The sequence below is a fragment of the Saccharomycopsis crataegensis genome (assembly GCF_037102585.1).
Source record: "Saccharomycopsis crataegensis DNA, jcf7180000000084, whole genome shotgun sequence".
Taxonomy (NCBI): domain Eukaryota; kingdom Fungi; phylum Ascomycota; class Saccharomycetes; order Ascoideales; family Saccharomycopsidaceae; genus Saccharomycopsis; species Saccharomycopsis crataegensis.
In genome coordinates, this window is record NW_027043829.1 from 3,597,161 (window position 1) to 3,621,984 (window position 24,824).

The following is a 24,824-nucleotide window of genomic DNA, read 5'->3' on the forward strand; positions in this document are numbered from 1 at the left end:
TTTCATTCCATTCATAATATAATCAAAAATGAGAAGCTCAGTTCAACAATTAGCCAAGCATGTTCCAATGATCAAGTTTCCAAACAGAAGTATACCGGGTATGTTTTCTTAATATTATCATGATCATTGAATGGTGTTCTTAGCTTGCTTATATGCGGTATCTTCAGCCTTTATTTTACACAAGCTGATCACATCATTCACTCATCTAGTAGACATGTGTATGCCTGCAGAATTGAAGGAACATACGGAATCATTCAAATACTAATACCTTTAAACAGTCAAGATCGATCTTACTTCAAAGCCACATTTCTTTTCTAATGGCGTTATGCCAGCTTCTCTTTCTGCTGCTCCAAAAGTCTCTCTTCCTGAAAGTAAGGCCAATATTGATTTAAGATCAGAGTTACCTTTGAGATTCAGATATAGACCAATAGAAGATATTGAAATTGAGGATATCAATTTCGGTGGTGCTGAAGTTTTGATGAAATAAGTACATTATTCGTTCTATTTGTTTATTATATATATATATACACCACATATTGATGTCTTGATTACCTGTCAAATGAAGTAGCGTTGTAAATGTAACAATACTAACGCCGCCTATACTAAGACTATTAGAATTTTTCTATTCCTTCGATTTACGAATATCTCAGAGTATTGATTTCAAATTATGGGTTGTCTTGATTTCCTTTTCTTTTTCTTTTTCTTTTTCTTTTTTATTTAATTTTTTTTTTTTTTTGTTTCCTCATTTCTGCTTTATATCTTTGATATGTGTTTTCCATACTACAATAAGCTCCTATTGGGAACGCTGTGCGCATAATATTTACATCCGGGCTCAATTCCAGCAGCCTCGAATTTTTGCCACTATTGAAAATATCAATAAAATAAATATAACGACAGCATCAGCCAAAAACTATTGATCTGGATTATTATTATTCTTCTTCTTCGTCTTCTTCTTCTTTTCTCATTACTTAACGTCGATTTTTTGTCATAAATCAGTTCCACTTTTCATTGATTTTTTTTGGCTTGTTTTTTTTTTCATTTTCTTTTGATAAATTACTCCCAAGTCACAGAAAATAGCATCAGGAATCATAACATCTCACAACATAAAATAGCAGAACCAAGTTATTAAAATCAATTATCATGGAACACGATCCTTTTAAATGGGGCAGACCTGATAACGCCACTTACGGTGACTATGACTACAGAATCTCTAATGCTAAAAATACTGAATTTCCATCGATGCATACCCAACAACCAATTGTCACTGGTACTTCTGTCATTGCCATAAAGTATAAGAACGGTATTGTAATGGCTGCTGATAATTTGGGTTCATACGGCTCATTGGCTAGGTTCAGTAACATTGAAAGATTGATACCAGTCGGCAAAGATACTGTGGTTGGTATCAGTGGTGATATTTCCGATTTACAATATATTGAAAGAGCTTTGGATGAGTTGGAAGTGGAGAACGATTATGATGGTGCCAGCCACCCATTCAAGGCTAATCACATACATGAATACTTGAACAAATTATTATATCAAAGAAGATCTAAATTGAATCCTTTATGGAATGCCGTGGTAGTGGCTGGTATCAACAGTGATAATGAACCATTCTTGGCACATAATGACTTATTGGGTGTTCAATTCTCCTCACCAACCTTGGCCACCGGTTTTGGTGCCCATTTAGCCATTCCTTTGTTGAGAAAGGTTGCTGATAAAGAGGAAGACGTTGCCCATGTTACCAAAGAACAAGCTAGAGAAGCTATATTACAATCCATGAAAGTTTTATTCTATAGAGACGCAAGATCTCTGAATAGATTCAGTTTAGTTACTATTGATAAAGACACTGGGATAAGCTTCGAAAAGGATTTGAAGGTTGAAAATATGAGTTGGAAATATGCTGAAACTATCAAAGGGTATGGTAACCTTCAAAAATTCTAGGGAGATCCATCATATCACTTTTTTTTTTTATCTTTTTTAGTTTGAAGCGTCGTCTAGCGAAGCATATGTTTTATTGATCTTATTTTTTATCATGTTACTCTTTCTTTCATCATTATTTAATAAACGCGAATAAATTATTGTACACCTCATGGATTCTGTATTCTAATCTGAATAGCTTTGCGACTTGAGCAACACATCACATTATTATCCCTGAGCAAAGTGGTTCAGATTCGTCACAAGAATGGGAGTAACAAAAATAATATTGATCATATTCCATCCACATACTTTTGAGACCACAAATTTGAAAAAAATAATGCGACCATGTGTTCGCAAGCCGTGATTGACATGGACAGGAATTGAACCTGCAACCCTTCGATTACACGAATAAGCTGTAAGAATATTCCAAAGCTGGAGTCGAAAGCTCTACCATTGAGCCACCACATCACGATATTCTTCTATTAATTCATATCAATAAATATAGATGGTTTTCAGCTTGAATAAAAAAAAAAAAAATAAATAAAACTGATTTTATCATGAGAACCACTAGAAATAGTAATAAAGCTACTCCAAACTACTCCACCGACCCTACTAATGATCCCCCAATCATTGAAACCCCGGTTTCTTTGGGCTCTTCATTGGATGTTGGCGCAACATCTGAAACCCCGATCCCGATAGCAAACATAAACAAACAAGCTAAAGATCAAGATTCCGATGAAGAAATTACTGATGCAGCCGACAATACTATTAATAGTACTGTTGAAACCTTTTTAACTGCTTCAGAAGATCCTGAAGCGGACCAAAACATGGATTCCAACGCCATTTCTACCCCAACTACCTCTCCAGCAATTAATGTTTCTTCAGTTGATTGCGATCGCAATTCTCATGCAGCATGTGACACTGACATTGACATGCACAATCCTGTTATTCCAACCCAAGCCGTTATTTCTACTGATTTTATTAATGAAAACTCCGAAAACCAAAAAAAAATCGAAAATTCTCAAAACCCAAAAAAAAATTCTGTTTCTGTTCCTTCTGTTTCTGTTCCTTCTGTTCCTGTTCCCTCTGTCTCACCTTCTACTGTCGCCTCTCCAACTACGGCCTCCAATCCGGTGGCTCCAGCTGTCAATGTGACAAGACCAATCCAAACCTATGCTCAAGCCACCGCTGGAGACAAGCGCACACCTCGAGCCACTACAAACACCAATGATCCATCCTTCCAAAACGTGTTGATGAAATTTGAAAGAACTTTCAAATGGGCAAGTCACATCAAAATCCTTGACTTTAAGCACCGCGACGTATTGGAATATGCCATAAGCGAGAAACGCAAATCAGGAAAATTGTTCTCCACCTCCAATCCTGCTATTATTAAATCCAAAGAAAAACGCGAGGAACTCGTCAAGATCATGGAAATTGAAGATTTCTTCCAAAACTACACCAGTTTTAATATGACAAACGAATTCAACAGATTAAGAAACTCTAGAATCAGCTTGGAGAACTACTTGGAATTTATCATGAGCCAACAGCATCTTAAGGATATCTTAATCTACTTTAAGATCCCAAAAGATATCTTTACAGAGTTTCCTCTTGAAAAACACTTGGAATCCATCAAAAACGGACTCACTAAGTTATCCAAAGAACTTGATACTATTACACAGTCATCCAACGAACCAGATAAGGATTTGATCATAATCAGGGAAAACTTAAAAGGGGCCCTCAACCACTTGGTTATTTTTAATAAGAAGATCTGCCTTAACTCAAACTTCATCCCAAACCCTCAGGATACAGGCTCTGATATCTTCAAGAAGGACAGAAATCTTTTAATTGAATATCTTAACATCCACCTTAAAGTTACAGTTGGAAATTATACCTACACGCCAGGGTCTTTGTTAAATACAATGAATAAGGAATCCCATTTAATTGAGATTGAAATGAATTCCGAATTTACTGAATTTAACCGGGAAAAACTTCTTGACCATGTCTTCAATGAATCCGGAATTGATCCATCATCCTTCTTTCCAATCAACACCGTTCACTTTACGGAAGAAGCTAGCAAAGCTGCCAGTATTGTCACTTATGGTTATATTGAAATTGACTCAGGAAAATCCCTTCCACTCTTCAATGACAAAAATTTCCGCTCCAGAGTCATCACGAAATGCGTCCACTGCACTGCATGTGGTTCCCGTGAACACACTCGTTTTGACTGCAAGACGTCATCTTGTGCCATTTGCAAGAAATTATCCCATAGGGCAAAAGATTGTTATTTCAAAAAGCAACAAAGAGCACCTATTGTGAATCCGGAAGATCCAGAAAAACACTCTCCGAAACAAAATTCTGGAAAAGCAGTCAAACCAAACCACAAATCAAACTATGGTTTTCAGACTGTCGAAAAAAGAAAAATAAAACTGAATAAACCGGCTACTCCAGAATATTCTAAACCACATTCAAACCCTTTCGACTTATTGGCAAATGAAGAAGAAAATGTTGATGATTCAATTATTGATGAGGACGATACTTTGGAAAAGAACTACCCATCCAATGAGGAAGATGCTTTAGAGGAAGGCCTCTCTACTGATGCAGACCAATCCATGGATGAACTCGAAACCTCTACAACCCAACACACTGCTACTCTCAGACATCAAACCAAACCAATAGAATTATTGTCCAAGAAAGGTAAATCTAAGAAGCACGCCAAGTTCGCGGCCATTAGCGCCATCAAGCTGGCCCATATTAGCAAGGTCTCCAAAAAGATCCTCGCCTCACCTTCATCCCACCCTCAGGTCCGTGTTTCTCGCAGACATCAAGAAGTAAACTCACAACATCATACTACTTCTTCTGCTGCCAACATTCCTCCTTCACCTACCCCTGCCCGTGATACTGTCACTTCCTCGGCTCTGGCCACTTCTTCTATCCCTGCTTCTGCCCCTGCTTCTGCCCCTGCTTCTGCCCCTGCTTCTGCCCCTGATTCTGTCCCTGCTTCTGTCCCTACCTCTGTTCCTACCCCTATTACTACCTCACCTCATTCTACCTCACCTCATTCAGCTTCCCCCTTCTCAAAACATCCAACTATCCTGGAAAACTTAGACAAAATGCCCACGCCACTGGAATCATTTACTCCCCGGCCAATGAAGCTTCTGTCAAAAGAACAATCTTCCCCCCTGGAGGATAACAACAACGAAATAAATTCACCTCAATCAGATGGCTCAAATGTCACAAAAAACGCCTCTCATACACAAAATGAGTAAACTATCGATCATTAGTCAAAACATCCAAAGATTGAGATTGGATGACTCCAAAATTCTCCATCTATCAAACCAATATAACATTTCAATGTTTCAAGAACTTAATCTTGGCGAGGACTTCCTCTTCCAACACCAAAACAAAAAAATTTATAAAAATACTCCATCATCCCGCACAGCTATTATAATTGAGGACCACATAAAGGTCGTTGATCATTCATTGCTAACAATTGCAGTACTGAGCCAGCTCCAGGTTTATATCACAGATGCCATTATTGAACAAGATGCCAATAACTGGCTTTGGCTAATCAATATCTACAACCCATCTGCTGATTACCAAAAACAAATCCTCCTTCAAAATCAACTCTCCATCACCCTCCAAACCCAGCTTACCGCTCTCAGAGCGAGAAGCAACAATAAGACCATCAACATTATTCTCGGAGGTGACTTTAATAATTTTGTCAATTCAAGAGACTCTGCTAACTTCCGTTCTCGCGAACAAAGATCGTCCGAGTCGCTTAAAAAGCTAATCAAAACTTTCAAGCTAGCAGATATCTATGAACATCCAAAATTGCACCAGATTAAAAAGAATTGGACTAACCAATCCACCACGGAAGAAAGTAGTCGCAGAATAGATCGTTTTTATATCAGTCAGTCCATGATCTCCGACAAAAACAGATTTCATATTCAAATGTCCCAACAAAACTATCTAAAGTCTTCTTCAACTCACGATTCTATTATTCTTGAAATCAACACTCAACCTCATGCAATGACTTACATCCCCCAACATAATATTATTAAAAATCATATTATTCAATGGCTTCTGAAGATCAAGTTTCCACCCACTGTGAACTCTACTTCAGACCTCATTTCCGAGATTCGCTTGAAGCTGAATTTTTTGACGATGGTACACAAGAAAATAACAGAAAATACTGATGAACCAAATTATTATGACCACATAAGAACTAGGTTCCACCAACACTCCAGACCGCGCCCAATCAAAGCCCTCAAAGCTTCAGATGGCGCTTTATTGACATCACAGCAAGACATGCTTCTAGAAGTAACCAATTACTATCAAAAACTCTACGATGGATCTCGTGGTTCAAAGAGCTCGGAAAATATAGAAAGGTTCATCAACGCCTCCTTGGGAGATCAGATACCACTAACCAACACTGAATCCAACAACTTGAACAAACCAATCACCATGACAGAATTGGAATATGCAGTTACTGAATCCAATACTCAATCCGCCCCCGGGGTAGATGGTATACCATACGGCGTTTATAAGTCTCTCTTTCCTCAGATAAAACACATACTTCTAAAAGAATTTAACCAAATTCTTTCTTCAGGGGAAATTCCATTCAACTATCGAACCATAAAATTCACTCTCATACCAAAACCAAACAAAGATGTTCAAAAAGTGGAGAATTACAGGCCCATAGCATTAATCAACACAAATTTGAAACTCTTTTCCAGCATCATCAACGCCCGTTTGCTCCCGTTCTTGCAAAAAATTATCGGCCCAAATCAAGTTGGTTTCATACCTGAAAGATCCTCCTTCTCTAATATAACAATTTTCGGTGACTTGCTTTCCAGTTTAATATCCCCACAAGACAAGCCACATGTCAATCATTCTACTAACCACCGAATCATGCTTGCTGACTTTGAAAAGGTTTTTGACCAGATTTCCCATCTATACCTTAAAATATTACTTCGAAAACTCAATTTTGGAAAAATGACGGAAACTATTCACGCTATCCTTACCAAAGCCCTCGGAACCATTTGCCTAAATAACATTACAGGCCCTTCTTTCCCATTAAGAAACGGAACCCTTCAGGGCAACCCACTTTCACCAACAATTTTCGCGTTAGCCCTTGAACCTTTTCTAAGAGCCATCCAAAGATTAAATAAAGGATTCAGTTACAACCATAAGATCCAACCAAACATCATCCCCAGAGTCAAATACCTTGCCTATGCAGATGATGTTACCTTATTCTTGAGAGATCATAATGACTTCAAAAACACTATGAAGATAATTCAGGCGTTCGAACAAGTCAGTGGTTCTAAATTAAACAAAAGCAAATCCAGATTAATTGTTCCATGCGATCAAATACCATTCCAGTCCGACTTCCAAATAGATATTGCTGACAATAATTATGAAACCCAATATCTAGGCGTTAAAATTGGGAACTCGAGTCAAACCTGGCCTAATACTCTCCAAAAAGACATCAGCACCAAATATTACATGACCAACATGAGTTCACTACCAATATCAAGTCAAATAGTCGGATATAACACATATATCTTGTCTAAGCTATATTACCACGAGATTCATGCACCTATGCTTCCAGACCAAATAGATTTGCTAGAACAATCCATCAAAAACCAGGTGAACAAAAAACTGAAAATCTCCATGGACACTTTAAAAACAAGCCCATTGAAAGGAGGATATGGCATGGTGGATATCAAAAGCCAATTGAGCTACCGCAAGGCAAAAATCTTTCAACAACTCTTTCTCCAATCTTTAAACCCATATTGCCAGTTACTCCGATTCAAGCTCCAACTAGCAATAAACATGATCATCAAACAAAATCTATCCGAGGAAGAGCAGTCGATACAAGGATATATAAAAACCCAATACTGGTGGCGGTTAATATTGGGTGACCAGATCAATATCAAGAATAAGAGAGAAAGCAGGTCCATACTCAACCAGGTTATAAATCTTCCAATGTTTACCACAGCGGAAAAATGTGCTTTTGTAGCTTGGTATAAATTATTGTCCAAACCAATATCTCAACAACAAACATTGAGCCCAATGAATATCAAACACTCAGACCTTGCCAAGTCCATTCAAGACGGTATACCAACTATCTATCAAATGGAGATCCCAAAACTGGTCATGGAGTTTGAACACAAACAGGGAAGCAAGAAAAAAAGAGCCAGAATTGATAAACATAAATTATCCACCACTTTAACCAATATCCAAGAAGTCACCCAAACGAAACAAAACTCTTTCTGGAAGAGACTCCACAAATACCAACATAATAGCCCTGGTTACTTTGAAAACATACACATATTCCACTTAGGTGCTGAACAATTTTTTTACCAACATAGAAAATGTCACTATTGCGGGCTCGAAACCGTCTCTCAAGACCAACAACATGAATCACCAGAACTCCAAGTCAAGATCAAAATGACCCATTTCCTAATTCAATGCCCATTATCAACCGAGTTATGGTCAAGATTGAAAATCCCAATTCCATTAGCATGGAATAACTTAATCGCTCCCAATCATTCAGAATCAACAATCAAAAAGATCGACCGCTATCTATGCTATCAACGCAAACTCTCACGCCTAAGATATCATAACCAAATTGATTGGAACACATCAATTAACAACTTGATTTATATCATTACTACTGGGAGCTGAATAGTCGATCAAAACAAAAAAGAAAAAAAAAAAAAAATTAACAAAAACAATAACAAAAAGACATTTTATTTAAATACTAATAATTATCACTAAAGGGTTTTTCACCATATGATATGGTTTTCCCTAACATATATAATGAGCATTAGCTTATAAGATTTTACATAGATATATATAATTATATATTTATTAATAAATCGAACTTTGAAGGAAAAAAAAAAATTGAAATTTTTAAACTAGATTCCCAGGAAAGACAATCAACATCATGTTAGCTGGTGATTTTAATAATTTTATTGATCGTTCGGACTCCCTAAATTATAGAAGCCGTGAAGACTCAGTTGCTGAATCCTTAACTAATCTCATTACTTTGTTGAACTTGAAGGACTCATTCAATTCAATCAAACATAACATCAAGAAAACATTCACTAATAAAGCATCAGAATTAGGGAAAAGCCGGAGATTGGATAGGTTCTATATCACTGGGAGCTTCTTAAAAACAAAGAAAACAAATGGAATATGACACAAACAAATCATTTTGGGAAAAGATCCACACATGATTCAGTTACAGTGGAGTTGACTTTAACTTCATCCAAGGCTTACTATAATATGAAGAGATATAGATTAACCGATAGAATCATTAATGTTCTCAGGCACCAATCTATAAATGAAGATATCCAAGGAACCGATGAATTAATAATTGATATTAAATGCAAAGCAGAAAAACTCAAACACATGTTGAAAAAAGTGAAAGTGCCTGAACTTGATAAAGTGACGGAATATTATCAACATATTAACCAAGTTTTCCACCAATATCAAGAACAACGCCCAATAAAACAGCTAAAAGATGTAGAAGGGACACTAGTTCAATCTCATGAAGAGATAATGAAAATAGCAACTGAATATTATATGGACTTGTTTGATGGAACCAGAGGAACAAAGGACACAAAAAAAATACATAAATATCTTCAGGACGTGATTCCAACCCAAGGAATATCTCCTGAAGAGAAGAGAAAAATGGATTCCTCCATAACAATGGAAGAACTCAAACTGGCAATTGATTCGGCAAATTTGAAGTCCACACCGGGCATAGATGGAATCCCATACAAATTTTATAAGGAATTATTTCCCCAAATCAAACACATCCTTCTTCAAGAATTTAACCACATTCTAACTGAAGGAAATTTACCATTCCACTACCGAACTATACTCTTTAACATCATACCAAAGCCTGGAAAGTCAAAAGAAAACATTGGAAACTATAGGCCGATAGCCCTTATCAACACTAATCTTCGATTATTATCCACAATAATTAATAATAGGTTGTTGAAGCACTTGCCTGATATCATAGGGGAAGATCAAGCTGGTTTTATTCCAGGCCGGTCATCGTTCTCCAACATCACCATTTTCAGAGAAATGTTAGATAGTCTAATTCATCCAAAAGATAAAACGCATATAATACCAAATCCACAAAAGCTGATACTAATTGTGGATTTGGAGAAAGCGTTCGATAGGATATCTCACGAATATATGGAACAACTATTGTCCCATTTAAATTTTGGAAAAAAATTAGCCAAGTTAATCATCAACATCCTCAAGCAGACAACGGGATCCTTATACATCAACAACATGACCGGCCCATTATTCAATTTAAAAAATGGTACCCTCCAAGGTAATCCGTTTTCCCCTTCATTATTTGCATTAGCAGTAGAACCTTTACTACGATCTATCAAACAGAATACCAGAGGCCATAGTTACCAAGGAGATTTGATACCTGAAGCATATAGCAGTCAACATTATCTTGCTTTTGCTGATGATATCACAGTTTTCCTCAAAGATAAAAGAGATTATTCCAAAACAATGAAATGTATTAGACTATTTGAAAAATTCAGTGGCAGCAAACTCAATGAAAAGAAATCCCAACTAATCATACCAACTGATACTTATCCATTTTTGACACCATTCCCATTTGAGATTGCTGATGAAAACTTTCAATTGACATATTTGGGGATAACTATTGGGCCATCAGTGACATTTTGGCCGGAAACATTGCAGCGTGACCTCTATATCAAGTACAAGTTATCAAACATGACCAGCTTGCTGATTCAATCAAAAATAGAAGCATTCAACACATATATTGCATCCAAGTTCTATTACAAAGAACTACACCAACCTTTGTTACCCAATCAGTTGAATCAAATTGACACATCGATTAAATTATTGGTCAAGCAAGATACACCTATTTCTTTGGACACACTCAAGACACACAACAACAAAGGCGGTTTCTCAATGATTGATTTAAAGTCTCAACTCCAACACCGAAGAGCTAAAATTTTCCAGGATTTGTTTTTGGATAGTCACACTAAATATAACCAGATATTACGTTTCAAAATTCAATCAAGTATCAACAACATCATTCAAAAAACATCACCAACAAAATCACCAAAGGAAGATTATATCAAAACTCATTATTGGTGGGTGGTATTACTTGAACTAGCGGATGACATTGAGAATACCAATGATTCAATTTCCTTGGAAGTTATGAATAGCAGCACATTCTCAGATGCTGAAAGGACAGCGTACTGGGATTTCAGAAAAGTTCTTGGTATAAAGAAACGTACAATCAGGTTGAAGCCAATGAAGATTGGAATTGAAGATTTGAAAAATTCAATTGAAAAAGGGATTCCTGAAAAATATCAACAACACATTCCAATTAGAATTAAGGATTTTGACCATACTAAAGGAAGTAAAAAACAACGGGAAAAACAAGATGTGGACAAGATGTCAAAAACACTCATGGATATTACTGGGGTGAATCAGAAACAAGTTGATAACTTTTGGCATAACCTCAAAAAATTCAACCAACATTTCCCGGGGAAATATCAAAATATTCACATCTTTCATTTGGGCATTGAAAATCACAATTACGTAAATAATCATTGTGACTATTGCAGCAAAAAATTAACCAGATATGATGAACCCCAATATGCCCCAAAGGAAATCCAATTTGAAATCATGAAGCACCATCTTATTGAATGTCCATTGGCCCAGAAACTTTGGAAAAAAACTGACTTGAATATCCCATTAACCTGGCAAACAATCATTACCCCTGCCACCAACATGAACGAAACCAGAATGATCGATAGATATCTAGGTTTCCAACGAAAATTATCAAGATTGAAATCCAAAAGGCATTTCAATTGTCATATGGCCGTTGATTCAATGATCTTCTTGCTTGAAAGCAATATCTTTTAAGCGGAGAAGAAAAAATAGGTGGGGAAAAACAAGAAAATAAAATCAAAAAAAAAAATAAAATCAAAAAAAAAACAACAATTAAAAACCTTAAAAACGCATAAAAACATTTTTTCTCAATAATAGGGTTTTTCACCATTAATGGTTTTCCCTTAACACTTTAATTTTCAAACTACATTAAGTAGTTTATGAGATATATAGTTATATAATTAATTAATATATTGAATTTTGTCTTTAAAAAAAAAAAAAAAAATTTTTAATGTTTTCTATGTGAAAAAAAAAAAGTTCCATTATAATGAGTATTAATAATACCAAAAGAATTCCAAAGCCTTCCAACTACTCCACTGATCCAACAAATGATCCACCTTCTCAAGAAACCCTGGTTTCTTCTGATATTATCGTTGACTTAGATCATGCAAATCCCAACGCAACCGATCAAAACAATGTAAACAAACACGGAAATGAACCACATTCAGACGAAGAAATCACTGAGGAAGATGACAATACTTTTTTAAGTACTGCTGAAACCTTTGCAACCCCATCTAATACCATAAATGAGGCCTCTAATGCTGATTCTGATGTTGATATTGCCCACCGCCCAGCCCTGGAAATTAATGTTTCTCCAGTTGATTGCGATCGCAATCTTGATAGTGCAGGTGACACTAGCGTCGACATGCATATGTCAAATCAAGCCACCATTGAATCTCAAGGAGATTCACAACCTTCTGTTTCTATTGATTTTGTTACTGAAAACTCTGAAAACCAAAAAAAAATTGAAAACAACAAAACCCAAAAAAACTCTGAAAACCAAAAAACCCCAAAAAAAACTAACCCAGCCCCAGTTGCTGCTTTCAGCAGATCCTACGCCCAAATCGCCTCGGGCTCTAAAGGCGCATCCCAACAGGGGACTCTGATTATGAACACCACCTCCACTTTTCAAAATGTTTTAGCCAAATTCGAAAGAGTTTTTAAATGGGCTAAATATCTCAAATCAATCAAGTTCGAACACCAAGATGTCCTTGAATATGCTATTAAGGAAAAGGGCATGAGGGGATCACTTTTCGGATTTGACACACAAAAAGTGGAAAATGTTGAAGAGAAATATCAAGAATTTGTTAAAATCTACACCATTGAAAAGTTTTTCAAATTTTATACAAATTCCCATTTAATTAATGAATTCTCAAGATTGAAACAATCTAATATTGCAGAGGAGGATTACATTAAATTTATTATGAGCCATCAAGATAAACAAAAAATCATGATGTCATTTATTATCCCACCTGAAGTCTACCGGAAGTATGAACTTGATGATCATTTGAGTTCAATAAAGGATGCCTTCCAAAAATTAATCGATGTTAAATTAACCAACATTGAAACTGATTTGAATGATAATGATGATATCAACTTCATCAAGAAAGCTTTAATTGAAGCTCAAAACTACTTGTTTATTTCAAATGAAACTATTTGTCTCAAATCCTCACTTATCCCAATATTGAAAGGTCAATTACAAACTAAGAATGAAAAGTTACGTAATGCATTTATTGATTTTGTCACTAGCCATTTAAGTGTTGACATTGAACAATCCACTTACAAGCCACGCATCAATATCAATAAGAATGATAAAGAAATCCAATTGATTGAGATAACAGCCTTGGAAACAACCCCCGACTATTTTGTCGATGCTACCATCAAGCAAGCGCTTGACCTAGCCCAAATTGAACCAACATCATTCTCAGTGATTAAAAGTGACATGACTAAAAGACCTAACGAGGAGCTTAAAAATCGTTACATTTATGGTTACTTGGAAATGGAACCAGGAAAACAAATCCCGGTTATTCACCAAGACAACATTGTTTCTAAAGTTATTACTAAATGCTTACACTGTATCAATTGTGGTTCAAGAGAACACACCAGATACAATTGCAAGCAAGCATCTTGCGCGATTTGCAAAAAGCCTAGCCATGTAGCTAAAGACTGTTACTTTAAGCGGCCAAAGAAAAATGTTACAGATGATCGTCATGAGAACCCCAAACAGAAGCAAAATCAACCACCAGTGATTGAAGTTCCTTCTACCGAGTTCACCATGGTTCATGGTTCATCTAGATCCAGACAGTCAAAACCACCACAAAATGAACTGAGCAATTTATGGAAGAATCCATTCCACCAATTGGGATTAATATCCAAAGAAAGAGATGATGATTATGAAAATATTCAAACTACCACACCAGCTATCAACAGAAAGCATCAAATCACCCCTCCTCCGGTTAATCAAGTTAGAAAGGCCTCCAAAAAGAAGGCATCCGTCAAACCAAAGAAAATCCTTCAAAGGGAGAAACCAGCTGAAACCAAGCAAGAGTCAGCAAAACCAGGAATTAAGTTGAATGTGTTTAGATCCCATCCAATTACCCCAAAATCTAATCAAACCTTGTCCAACCCAACTTCTACCCCAGCTTCTACTCCAAAATCTACCCCAAAATCTACCCCAAAATCTACCCCAATCTCTACCCCAATTTTGACCAAAATTAACACCACCAAGCCTTCAGCACCAAAACCATTTGTACCAAAATCTATTAAGTTAGTCATTAAAGACCCACACCCATCAGTGACATCAAAACTGGCACAAACTGGCTCTAAAGAGCCAACCCTGTCTGAATCAAGTGCAGAACCTGATAATGATAATGACGAAGAATATGATGAGGAGTATGAAAATGATGGAGAATACATCTATGATGCAAAAGACGAATATGAGGATTCAGAAGAATATGAGCAGGATGAAATGCTACTGGGTGATGAAATTCCAGTACATGAGAAAACAGAATTAACACCAACCAATGATGATTTGTCAACTCTGGAAGCTGATGCAACCAGAAACAAACAGACAAATCAAAATTCCAATGAATAAACATAATGATTATTAAAATCAATACTCAAAATATACAACGGAGTCGTATCAGCGACCAGTTGGTAATAAGTTTCACCCAAAAATCCAATGTGTCTTTGCTCCAAGAACTAAATCTATCAGAAGACTTTTCGTTTCAGTTCGATAACAAAGTCATATACTATAATTCAACCTGTTCCAGAACAGCAATAATTGTTGATGATTCTATTCCAGTGTTAGGATCCAAATTAGCAGGTATTACTGTCCAACATGAACTCCAAAAACACATCACGGATGTCTTAATTGAATTAGAAAATAACCAAGCACTCTGGATTATAAACTTGTATAATCCAAATCAATACCAAAAGCAAAATCAGATCCATGATCAGCTCAAACTCAGTTTACTTGCCCAACATCAGAATCTTCAAACTAGATTCCCAGGAAAGACAATCAACATCATGTTAGCTGGTGATTTTAATAATTTTATTGATCGTTCGGACTCCCTAAATTATAGAAGCCGTGAAGACTCAGTTGCTGAATCCTTAACTAATCTCATTACTTTGTTGAACTTGAAGGACTCATTCAATTCAATCAAACATAACATCAAGAAAACATTCACTAATAAAGCATCAGAATTAGGGAAAAGCCGGAGATTGGATAGGTTCTATATCACTGGGAGCTTCTTAAAAAACAAAGAAAACAAATGGAATATGACACAAACAAATCATTTTGGGAAAAGATCCACACATGATTCAGTTACAGTGGAGTTGACTTTAACTTCATCCAAGGCTTACTATAATATGAAGAGATATAGATTAACCGATAGAATCATTAATGTTCTCAGGCACCAATCTATAAATGAAGATATCCAAGGAACCGATGAATTAATAATTGATATTAAATGCAAAGCAGAAAAACTCAAACACATGTTGAAAAAAGTGAAAGTGCCTGAACTTGATAAAGTGACGGAATATTATCAACATATTAACCAAGTTTTCCACCAATATCAAGAACAACGCCCAATAAAACAGCTAAAAGATGTAGAAGGGACACTAGTTCAATCTCATGAAGAGATAATGAAAATAGCAACTGAATATTATATGGACTTGTTTGATGGAACCAGAGGAACAAAGGACACAAAAAAAATACATAAATATCTTCAGGACGTGATTCCAACCCAAGGAATATCTCCTGAAGAGAAGAGAAAAATGGATTCCTCCATAACAATGGAAGAACTCAAACTGGCAATTGATTCGGCAAATTTGAAGTCCACACCGGGCATAGATGGAATCCCATACAAATTTTATAAGGAATTATTTCCCCAAATCAAACACATCCTTCTTCAAGAATTTAACCACATTCTAACTGAAGGAAATTTACCATTCCACTACCGAACTATACTCTTTAACATCATACCAAAGCCTGGAAAGTCAAAAGAAAACATTGGAAACTATAGGCCGATAGCCCTTATCAACACTAATCTTCGATTATTATCCACAATAATTAATAATAGGTTGTTGAAGCACTTGCCTGATATCATAGGGGAAGATCAAGCTGGTTTTATTCCAGGCCGGTCATCGTTCTCCAACATCACCATTTTCAGAGAAATGTTAGATAGTCTAATTCATCCAAAAGATAAAACGCATATAATACCAAATCCACAAAAGCTGATACTAATTGTGGATTTGGAGAAAGCGTTCGATAGGATATCTCACGAATATATGGAACAACTATTGTCCCATTTAAATTTTGGAAAAAAATTAGCCAAGTTAATCATCAACATCCTCAAGCAGACAACGGGATCCTTATACATCAACAACATGACCGGCCCATTATTCAATTTAAAAAATGGTACCCTCCAAGGTAATCCGTTTTCCCCTTCATTATTTGCATTAGCAGTAGAACCTTTACTACGATCTATCAAACAGAATACCAGAGGCCATAGTTACCAAGGAGATTTGATACCTGAAGCATATAGCAGTCAACATTATCTTGCTTTTGCTGATGATATCACAGTTTTCCTCAAAGATAAAAGAGATTATTCCAAAACAATGAAATGTATTAGACTATTTGAAAAATTCAGTGGCAGCAAACTCAATGAAAAGAAATCCCAACTAATCATACCAACTGATACTTATCCATTTTTGACACCATTCCCATTTGAGATTGCTGATGAAAACTTTCAATTGACATATTTGGGGATAACTATTGGGCCATCAGTGACATTTTGGCCGGAAACATTGCAGCGTGACCTCTATATCAAGTACAAGTTATCAAACATGACCAGCTTGCTGATTCAATCAAAAATAGAAGCATTCAACACATATATTGCATCCAAGTTCTATTACAAAGAACTACACCAACCTTTGTTACCCAATCAGTTGAATCAAATTGACACATCGATTAAATTATTGGTCAAGCAAGATACACCTATTTCTTTGGACACACTCAAGACACACAACAACAAAGGCGGTTTCTCAATGATTGATTTAAAGTCTCAACTCCAACACCGAAGAGCTAAAATTTTCCAGGATTTGTTTTTGGATAGTCACACTAAATATAACCAGATATTACGTTTCAAAATTCAATCAAGTATCAACAACATCATTCAAAAAACATCACCAACAAAATCACCAAAGGAAGATTATATCAAAACTCATTATTGGTGGGTGGTATTACTTGAACTAGCGGATGACATTGAGAATACCAATGATTCAATTTCCTTGGAAGTTATGAATAGCAGCACATTCTCAGATGCTGAAAGGACAGCGTACTGGGATTTCAGAAAAGTTCTTGGTATAAAGAAACGTACAATCAGGTTGAAGCCAATGAAGATTGGAATTGAAGATTTGAAAAATTCAATTGAAAAAGGGATTCCTGAAAAATATCAACAACACATTCCAATTAGAATTAAGGATTTTGACCATACTAAAGGAAGTAAAAAACAACGGGAAAAACAAGATGTGGACAAGATGTCAAAAACACTCATGGATATTACTGGGGTGAATCAGAAACAAGTTGATAACTTTTGGCATAACCTCAAAAAATTCAACCAACATTTCCCGGGGAAATATCAAAATATTCACATCTTTCATTTGGGCATTGAAAATCACAATTACGTAAATAATCATTGTGACTATTGCAGCAAAAAATTAACCAGATATGATGAACCCCAATATGCCCCAAAGGAAATCCAATTTGAAATCATGAAGCACCATCTTATTGAATGTCCATTGGCCCAGAAACTTTGGAAAAAAACTGACTTGAATATCCCATTAACCTGGCAAACAATCATTACCCCTGCCACCAACATGAACGAAACCAGAATGATCGATAGATATCTAGGTTTCCAACGAAAATTATCAAGATTGAAATCCAAAAGGCATTTCAATTGTCATATGGCCGTTGATTCAATGATCTTCTTGCTTGAAAGCAATATCTTTTAAGCGGAGAAGAAAAAATAGGTGGGGAAAAACAAGAAAATAAAATCAAAAAAAAAAATAAAATCAAAAAAAAAACAACAATTAAAAACCTTAAAAACGCATAAAAACATTTTTTCTCAATAATAGGGTTTTTCACCATTAATGGTTTTCCCTTAACACTTTAATTTTCAAACTACATTAAGTAGTTTATGAGATATATAGTTATATAATTAATTAATATATTGAATTTTGTCTTTAAAAAAAAAAAAAAAAAAAATTTTTAAGTAAAATACTATAACTTTCTCACAACCTCACACTCCTTGCTTTAAGGATTAATCACATCACCGTTAATTAAAATTAATTGCAATTCATTTATTTGTTTATTTATTCATTACCATTTCAGAGCTTCATTTTTGCGTGAAACATTATTTTCTAACTATTATGCAATTTGGTTTTTTTGTGTTGATTTATTTCACTTGCATTATATTAGGTGTTGATTGGTTGGCAATAACTCGCGTAAATGGCGAAAAAGCTGGTGCAAATATTAGGAAATGATGGAGGGACATATCTCCAAGACAACCAAAGCGTGACTCAATTGCGGGTGTCTAAAATCTTCAATTCAGATGTGGGGGCTTATGAGCCTGGCTTAAATGTTACTTTGAGACTCCGCGACTCTTTAATATATAATTGATCCACACATTTATTCATTTATGTTCCTTTGAGAGATTAAATAATTGGGAAAGCCCAATATTAAAACATCATTAACAGCGTATCATAATCAAATTGAACCGTCACTCTCATCATATGGAAGAAAGAATTACAGGAGAGTTTTTATTATTTGACATATGTAATATTGCATTAAACTTCCACTTCTGCACTGGATTAACTATTGTCACTACAATCTATACATTTTAAAGGTTATGTAAGCTGATCACAAAAGGGTTCCAAATGCACGATAAAGAGCACGAGTTCTGAATAAACAAGAAAGAATAAATAATGAATTTGGGCTGCCGGTGAAAACCTAGTAAAGTGGAAATGAAACAAATTTCATGAATCATAATATTTGGAAACATGATAAATCTACAAATTTTTTCAAGGGATTCTATTAAATCTACAAAAAAAGAAAAAATAGCCAATGAAGTTCTTGATGTACTCTCCATATCATTCGGAATACAAAAAAAAACATTCATTAATCTTCAATAGATGTACCAACTGGGCAATATGAAATCACTCTTTTATAAATGCTATGGAACAAATAGCAGAACCTTTAACACCACCAAACTGGAAACTAGGATATTTAATTTTCTTCCAGACTTTAAGCCTGGTGCTATTTTCTAGAATAACTTTCTCTAACTCTTCTTCACTGAAATTGCAACTTGTTATAAGAATAATACCCTCTTGCTTAATGGACTTCTCAATAATCCTAGGATATAGCTCATATCCTAAATATGATTTTCCATCTTCAAATGGATATTTTGCATCATTAAGGGCAATCGCATCTAGTGTACCTTTGTCTAAAAAGACATCAACATTTTGAAAAATTTCATTTCCCCAAAACTCCTTGTACTTTGTGAGGAAATCTACTTGATAGAAAAGTATATTGTCCAAGTTTTTACTTTTAGCAATATCTTTGGCAAAATTTACGGAATTTTCCGAATAGTCTAACCCGATTAATCGATTGTTAACATAAACCTCATCTTCATGTTGATATAGTTCAAACAATAAATGTCCATTCCCCGTTCCCAAATCAATTATCTTCGAGTCTTCATTAATAGTAGGTAATTCTTGGAAATTGCTGACCAAAAAATCAATCATTCTGTTTTCAGCATCTGATTCATCAAACCAACATTCACCGGTATCCTCACTGTTGGATTGGAAATTTGTTTGTTCTAGTTTATAGAAATCATTCCAATACTCTTTAGTGCCCAACTTTGATTTAGAAAGCAGAAAGTCTTCGTTACTCATTTTTGAGGCAATATTATGATTATATACTTGAGTTATGTCTCCCTATGGACAGAAAGTTTTTATTCAGTGTAATTCAATCAAACATGCACTCTGACATCTCGAAAAAAAAAGTTCCTCGATGTCAGTCTATGTTAGATTTGGACCGGGTAAAGTATATGTTTTTTGTGTTTAAGAAAAAAACAAATATGCACAGTTGTTATATGCTAAACTCAAACAATAATAAACATACATTTCAACAAATTATAGCAATCAATCAATTCTGAGTTTTTATTTTATTTTATGTTTCTTTCCTGTGAAATTTATTTCATTTCAGAATATATTTAACATCTAATTACATCAAAAAAAAACATTGAAAGGAAAATGGTGTTACAAGAATATGATAGTGATGACTACTTGAGCGATGAGGAGGATATTTGTCCACTTTGTGCTGAAGAAATGGATAGCTCAGATAAGCGATTCAAGCCATGTCCATGCGGATATCAAATATGTCAATTTTGTTACAATAATATTAGAGAGAACCCGGAATTGAATGGAAGATGTCCGGCTTGTCGAAGAAAATACCGAGATGAAGATGTGGAATACATTGAACTCACTGAAGCGGAAATTAAGGCTGAGAGCTCACGGAAGGCAAATCGAGACAAGGAAAAGAAACAAAAAGAAAAAGAGAGGAGAGAACATGAAAATGCTTCCAGAAAACATTTGGCAGATATGAGGGTGATCCAGAAAAATTTGGTGTATGTTGTTGGATTGAACCCTCCAGTAACGCCAGAAGAACTACAACCGACTTTGAGATCAGAAAGATATTTTGGTCAATATGGGAAGATCCTAAAGCTCGTTATCAACAAAAGAAATCAAAATGCCAATTCTGTTGGAAACACGGGATACGGCATTTACGTGACTTACTCGAAAACGGAGGATGCCGATAGATGTATTCGAGCAATTGATGGATCAATAATGGATGGAAGAGTTATTAGAGCGGCTTATGGCACCACAAAATATTGTTCTTCTTATCTTAGGGGGCTTCCGTGTCCAAATCCAAACTGTATGTTCTTACATGAACCTGGTGAGGAGGCTGATTCATTTAATCGCCAGGATATGTCGACTCATCAAGGAAATGAATTAGGTAGACATCGTGAGGGAGGAATAATTAGATATGGAGCTCATGGCGGTAAAGATGGCAATGTACATGATTCTCTTCACGAAAATGATCATGAACATAATCGTGTAGGATTGCCACCGACGGCATCTTGGGCAAAAAATATTGGAACAGGAAATTCACAAAATAACTCACCAAAACCCAAGAACGCAACTTTGGCAAATGTTTCAGCTTTCCCTACTTTAGCTGAAACTGCTTTACAAGGAAGTAATAATTCCGGAACTAATCTCCATACCATAACCCACAAGGAGAAAAGGAGAGACAAAAGTTCTAATGCTAACAAAGACAAGCTCAGGGATAACATTGATGATTTAGTTCTTAACGAGGCCTCATCAACTAAATTCATGTCCCAAACTTTACAAATGTTACAAACAGGTTTCGAAAATATTGATTATGAATTTAAAACAGATAGTTTCAAGGAAAGGTTCCACGATGATCCAGATTCTTTCGAGCAGTTATTTGTTTTTCTACCTCAAGAAAATTTACAGGAGCCTGCAAAAGATGAGGAGATCGATTATTTAATAGTTGGAACCAAATTGGTTGATTCAATCATTTTGAATACCAGAGCAGAAGACTATTTTATGACTAACGGAACAAGTAAAATAAATGCTACTGATGCTAACGAAGCGATAAATATTACTTCAGGAACAATTGTGTCCAATGCCATTCCACCACCAGGGTTGGTTGGAAGCAAGCCATTTCTTGAAGGCCACCATCAGAATAGCCACTCATCGGAGATTTTGAATCATCTTTTGAATGGTAAGAAGAATTGATGAGATTTTTTACGATTAAGAGGAAATTTTTTTTTTTTTTCTTTTTTTTTTTTTGCTCGCTCTGGGGAAATTTTTGAACATTTTATTTGCTAATGAAAAATCTATTAAGTTAAGTTCAATTCAAGTTGACATTTTCCCACAAATGTAACTTGCCGTCGCCTCCTCCAGCTAATACACAATTTACCCCTCCAAGGTGAGATACGTTCAGAAGAAGTTTATTACTTTGGGTCTCATTGATCATGTAATTATTGTAAGTTTTTAGTATCAAATTGTCTTTGCCCTTTTTTGGATTACTGAAGTTCCAAACGTAAACTTCGCCCGTCTCTGAACCTGAGATCACATTTTTATCAGTGTTGAAAATCTTGGCTTCAATTTGATAACTTTTGTCAGGTATTTTTCTATCGAAGTCTTGCCTCAGTTGTAAGTTTGATATGTCTCTATTAATGGAATATTCATTATAGTTGGAAATAAATTTTGTCGACGATTGGGTTAAGCTTCCAATATCAAGATCCATAAGTTTTAATTGATTGTGAAGGCTTCCAATTAATGCATACTTTGAAGATGATTTTGTAATATTTGGACCATCAGATAATGATACCGAAGTGATGGGATATTTTTCATTTGAATGGTTTTTTGTTTCATTAATATATGAAGCAAATTTATCAATGATCAATTTCTCCATCCTCAAATCATAGCTGAAGATATTACCGTCATTGGTTCCACATGCAATGAACCAATTTCTTTGTTTTTTGAAATCAAAACAAGTCAAGCTATCGGTTGAATTACGGAAAACTTGGACCGGCTTATTGGACTTATTTTTCAAATCATACAATTTCAAACTATTATCGTTATCAATAGCAGCTACCAAATCGCTATTCAAGTAATTACAGTTATTATTAATCAACCAACTTCTATCATCGGTAATTCTTCGAATGCTTTCACTTTTGTGATAGTCGAACTGAGTAATGGTGTTACCAGACGATAATAAGATTTCATTGAGATTAGTTGACAAATTGAAGTTTATGCTGGTGATCTTTTTTGAAACCGTGGATATTGTATCGGTCAAATTCATGAACATTTCCTCATTTCGAACGTTATTCTGTAAATTCAAAACTTTGATCTTTCCATCTTCAAAACCAGCTAGCACAAGTTTTCCTGAGGGAGAAGAGGTCAAAAAAGTCACAGGACAATTATGTATTTGGAACTGGGAGTAAGGATATTCATCATCCATTAGATCAGATCTCCCAGTATCAATCTCTGGAATCCTATAATGTAAATTCAGCACAATAGATAGCTACGGTTGTGCCTAAACATATAAGTGATATATTTCTGTAATTACTTCATTCGGTGTACGGGTGTTATTTACGATGTACGGATGAATAATTTTCATGAGACGCTAACCGTGAACCAACATATCAATGCCATAGAGCCATAGCATAAAACCAGAACCGGAAAAAATAAATGAACACTCTCTAATAGACAAAAATAGTTAATCTACATCATTACTATTCAAAATTTTCAATGTCTGTTGATGGGTGCAACGGTCGTTACCCTACCATAGCAAAACTATAAGCACTACTGCATTTTTTTTTTCCAGTCGCTCGGGAAAAACTATAAAAGGGAGAAAAATTCTCCAAATTCATTTCGATCCTTCTTTTGATTTTTTTTTCTTTTCTTTATCATCAGTAGGTAATACTTAACGTATTATTTATTATTTCCATAGGAGCCTATATAAATTATTGCTTTCTTATTATGAGTTTAGCAATATATTTATCAACCACAGCTTTATAGTTGAATATTTTTTGACTTTATTAACAGTAAAGTAACAATTAATATTTCGTTCCGGTTTCTTAGAAAGAATGCAACTAGTCAGTTCATGAAGAGATTTTTATCTTGGTGCTTGTTTATCATTCACTTGTTGATCTTCTCCTCTTGCTCGTTGCTACATACTTACCTATTTATTTTTGTAAAATTAAAACTAGTAATGATCATTTATTCAGTATAGCTTTTCAATAACTTGTCATTGTATCTGACATATTTCCCATTTAACTCTTCGGAGACACCTTTGAGAGCTAAATTTCCATAAATTTTTCCAACAAAGTGGGGATCCAACAACTGATTATTGGCCTTCAAATCAATGAATCTTTGCAAAGATTGTGGCGTCATATTTTTGCCGTAAACTTCTCTGATTGAAGTCTGCATACTTGTATCAACCACACCTGGAGCAACAGATACAATACGGACTTCTGGAACTTCACTAGCAACACAAATGGCAAAATGGTTAATGGCAGCTTTAGAACCACCATACGCAGTCCAACCGTAGTATGATTTTGTAGAAGCACCCGAGGAAACCAAGATAATACTACCATTGGTTTGCTTCAAATATGGAAGAGCCTGAGAGACTAAATCAACCACTGAGAAATAATTAACATCGAACAATTTCTTCCAGTTATCAATTTTGACCTGTTGAACTGATTCCACTGGTTCCAACATCCCGGCATTGGCAACAATCGCATCAATGGCACCGAATTTCTCAATGGTCTTGGATACAATAGCCAGTGGGGTTTGTTTTTCAGAAATATCACCAACAAAATACCCAACCCTGGCGGATCCAAACTCTTGGACAAAATCTGCCAATGGTTTTTCAGTTCTTGCGGTCAAAAACACTTTTGAGGTCGAAGAACTAGATAAAATATAATTGGCAATTGACTTACCAATACCAGTCGAGGCTCCAGTAACAATAGTAACGGTCATTTTTTTCCCTTGGAAATAGGATAGAT

The 24,824-nt window shown here is 35.3% G+C and overlaps 7 protein-coding genes across 7 annotated transcripts; 4 read left to right on the plus strand and 3 right to left on the minus strand. All coding sequences in view use genetic code 12, as the record gives it.

Moving 5' to 3' along the window:
• Nucleotides 1–28: 28 nt before the first annotated feature.
• On the plus strand, nucleotides 29–487 carry KGD4 (alpha-ketoglutarate dehydrogenase subunit KGD4; the record flags this gene model as incomplete). The annotated part of the gene is made up of 2 exons (XM_064998110.1): nucleotides 29–98; nucleotides 279–487. 2 exons carry the CDS (start codon nucleotides 29–31, stop codon nucleotides 485–487), a joined length of 279 nt encoding a protein of 92 aa, XP_064854182.1.
• A 653-nt stretch (nucleotides 488–1,140) lies between these two features.
• Nucleotides 1,141–1,938, plus strand: PRE4 (proteasome core particle subunit beta 7; the record flags this gene model as incomplete). The annotated part of the gene is made up of 1 exon (XM_064998111.1): nucleotides 1,141–1,938. One exon carries the CDS (start codon nucleotides 1,141–1,143, stop codon nucleotides 1,936–1,938), a length of 798 nt encoding a protein of 265 aa, XP_064854183.1.
• A 533-nt stretch (nucleotides 1,939–2,471) lies between these two features.
• Nucleotides 2,472–18,661, plus strand: DASC09_045130 (uncharacterized protein; the record flags this gene model as incomplete). The annotated part of the gene is made up of 2 exons (XM_064998112.1): nucleotides 2,472–4,673; nucleotides 18,641–18,661. The coding sequence occupies 2 exons, from the start codon at nucleotides 2,472–2,474 to the stop codon at nucleotides 18,659–18,661; spliced, it is 2,223 nt and encodes a 740-aa protein (XP_064854184.1).
• A 716-nt stretch (nucleotides 18,662–19,377) lies between these two features.
• EFM4 (Efm4p) lies at nucleotides 19,378–20,115 on the minus strand (the record flags this gene model as incomplete). Its single annotated transcript, XM_064998113.1, has 1 exon — nucleotides 19,378–20,115. The coding sequence occupies one exon, from the start codon at nucleotides 20,113–20,115 to the stop codon at nucleotides 19,378–19,380; it is 738 nt and encodes a 245-aa protein (XP_064854185.1).
• A 360-nt stretch (nucleotides 20,116–20,475) lies between these two features.
• DASC09_045150 (uncharacterized protein) lies at nucleotides 20,476–22,044 on the plus strand (the record flags this gene model as incomplete). Its single annotated transcript, XM_064998114.1, has 1 exon — nucleotides 20,476–22,044. One exon carries the CDS (start codon nucleotides 20,476–20,478, stop codon nucleotides 22,042–22,044), a length of 1,569 nt encoding a protein of 522 aa, XP_064854186.1.
• Nucleotides 22,045–22,159: 115 nt separating this feature from the next.
• On the minus strand, nucleotides 22,160–23,275 carry DASC09_045160 (uncharacterized protein; the record flags this gene model as incomplete). The annotated part of the gene is made up of 1 exon (XM_064998115.1): nucleotides 22,160–23,275. The coding sequence occupies one exon, from the start codon at nucleotides 23,273–23,275 to the stop codon at nucleotides 22,160–22,162; it is 1,116 nt and encodes a 371-aa protein (XP_064854187.1).
• A 761-nt stretch (nucleotides 23,276–24,036) lies between these two features.
• Nucleotides 24,037–24,798, minus strand: DASC09_045170 (sepiapterin reductase family protein; the record flags this gene model as incomplete). Its single annotated transcript, XM_064998116.1, has 1 exon — nucleotides 24,037–24,798. The coding sequence occupies one exon, from the start codon at nucleotides 24,796–24,798 to the stop codon at nucleotides 24,037–24,039; it is 762 nt and encodes a 253-aa protein (XP_064854188.1).
• Between the last annotated feature and the right edge of the window lie 26 nt (nucleotides 24,799–24,824).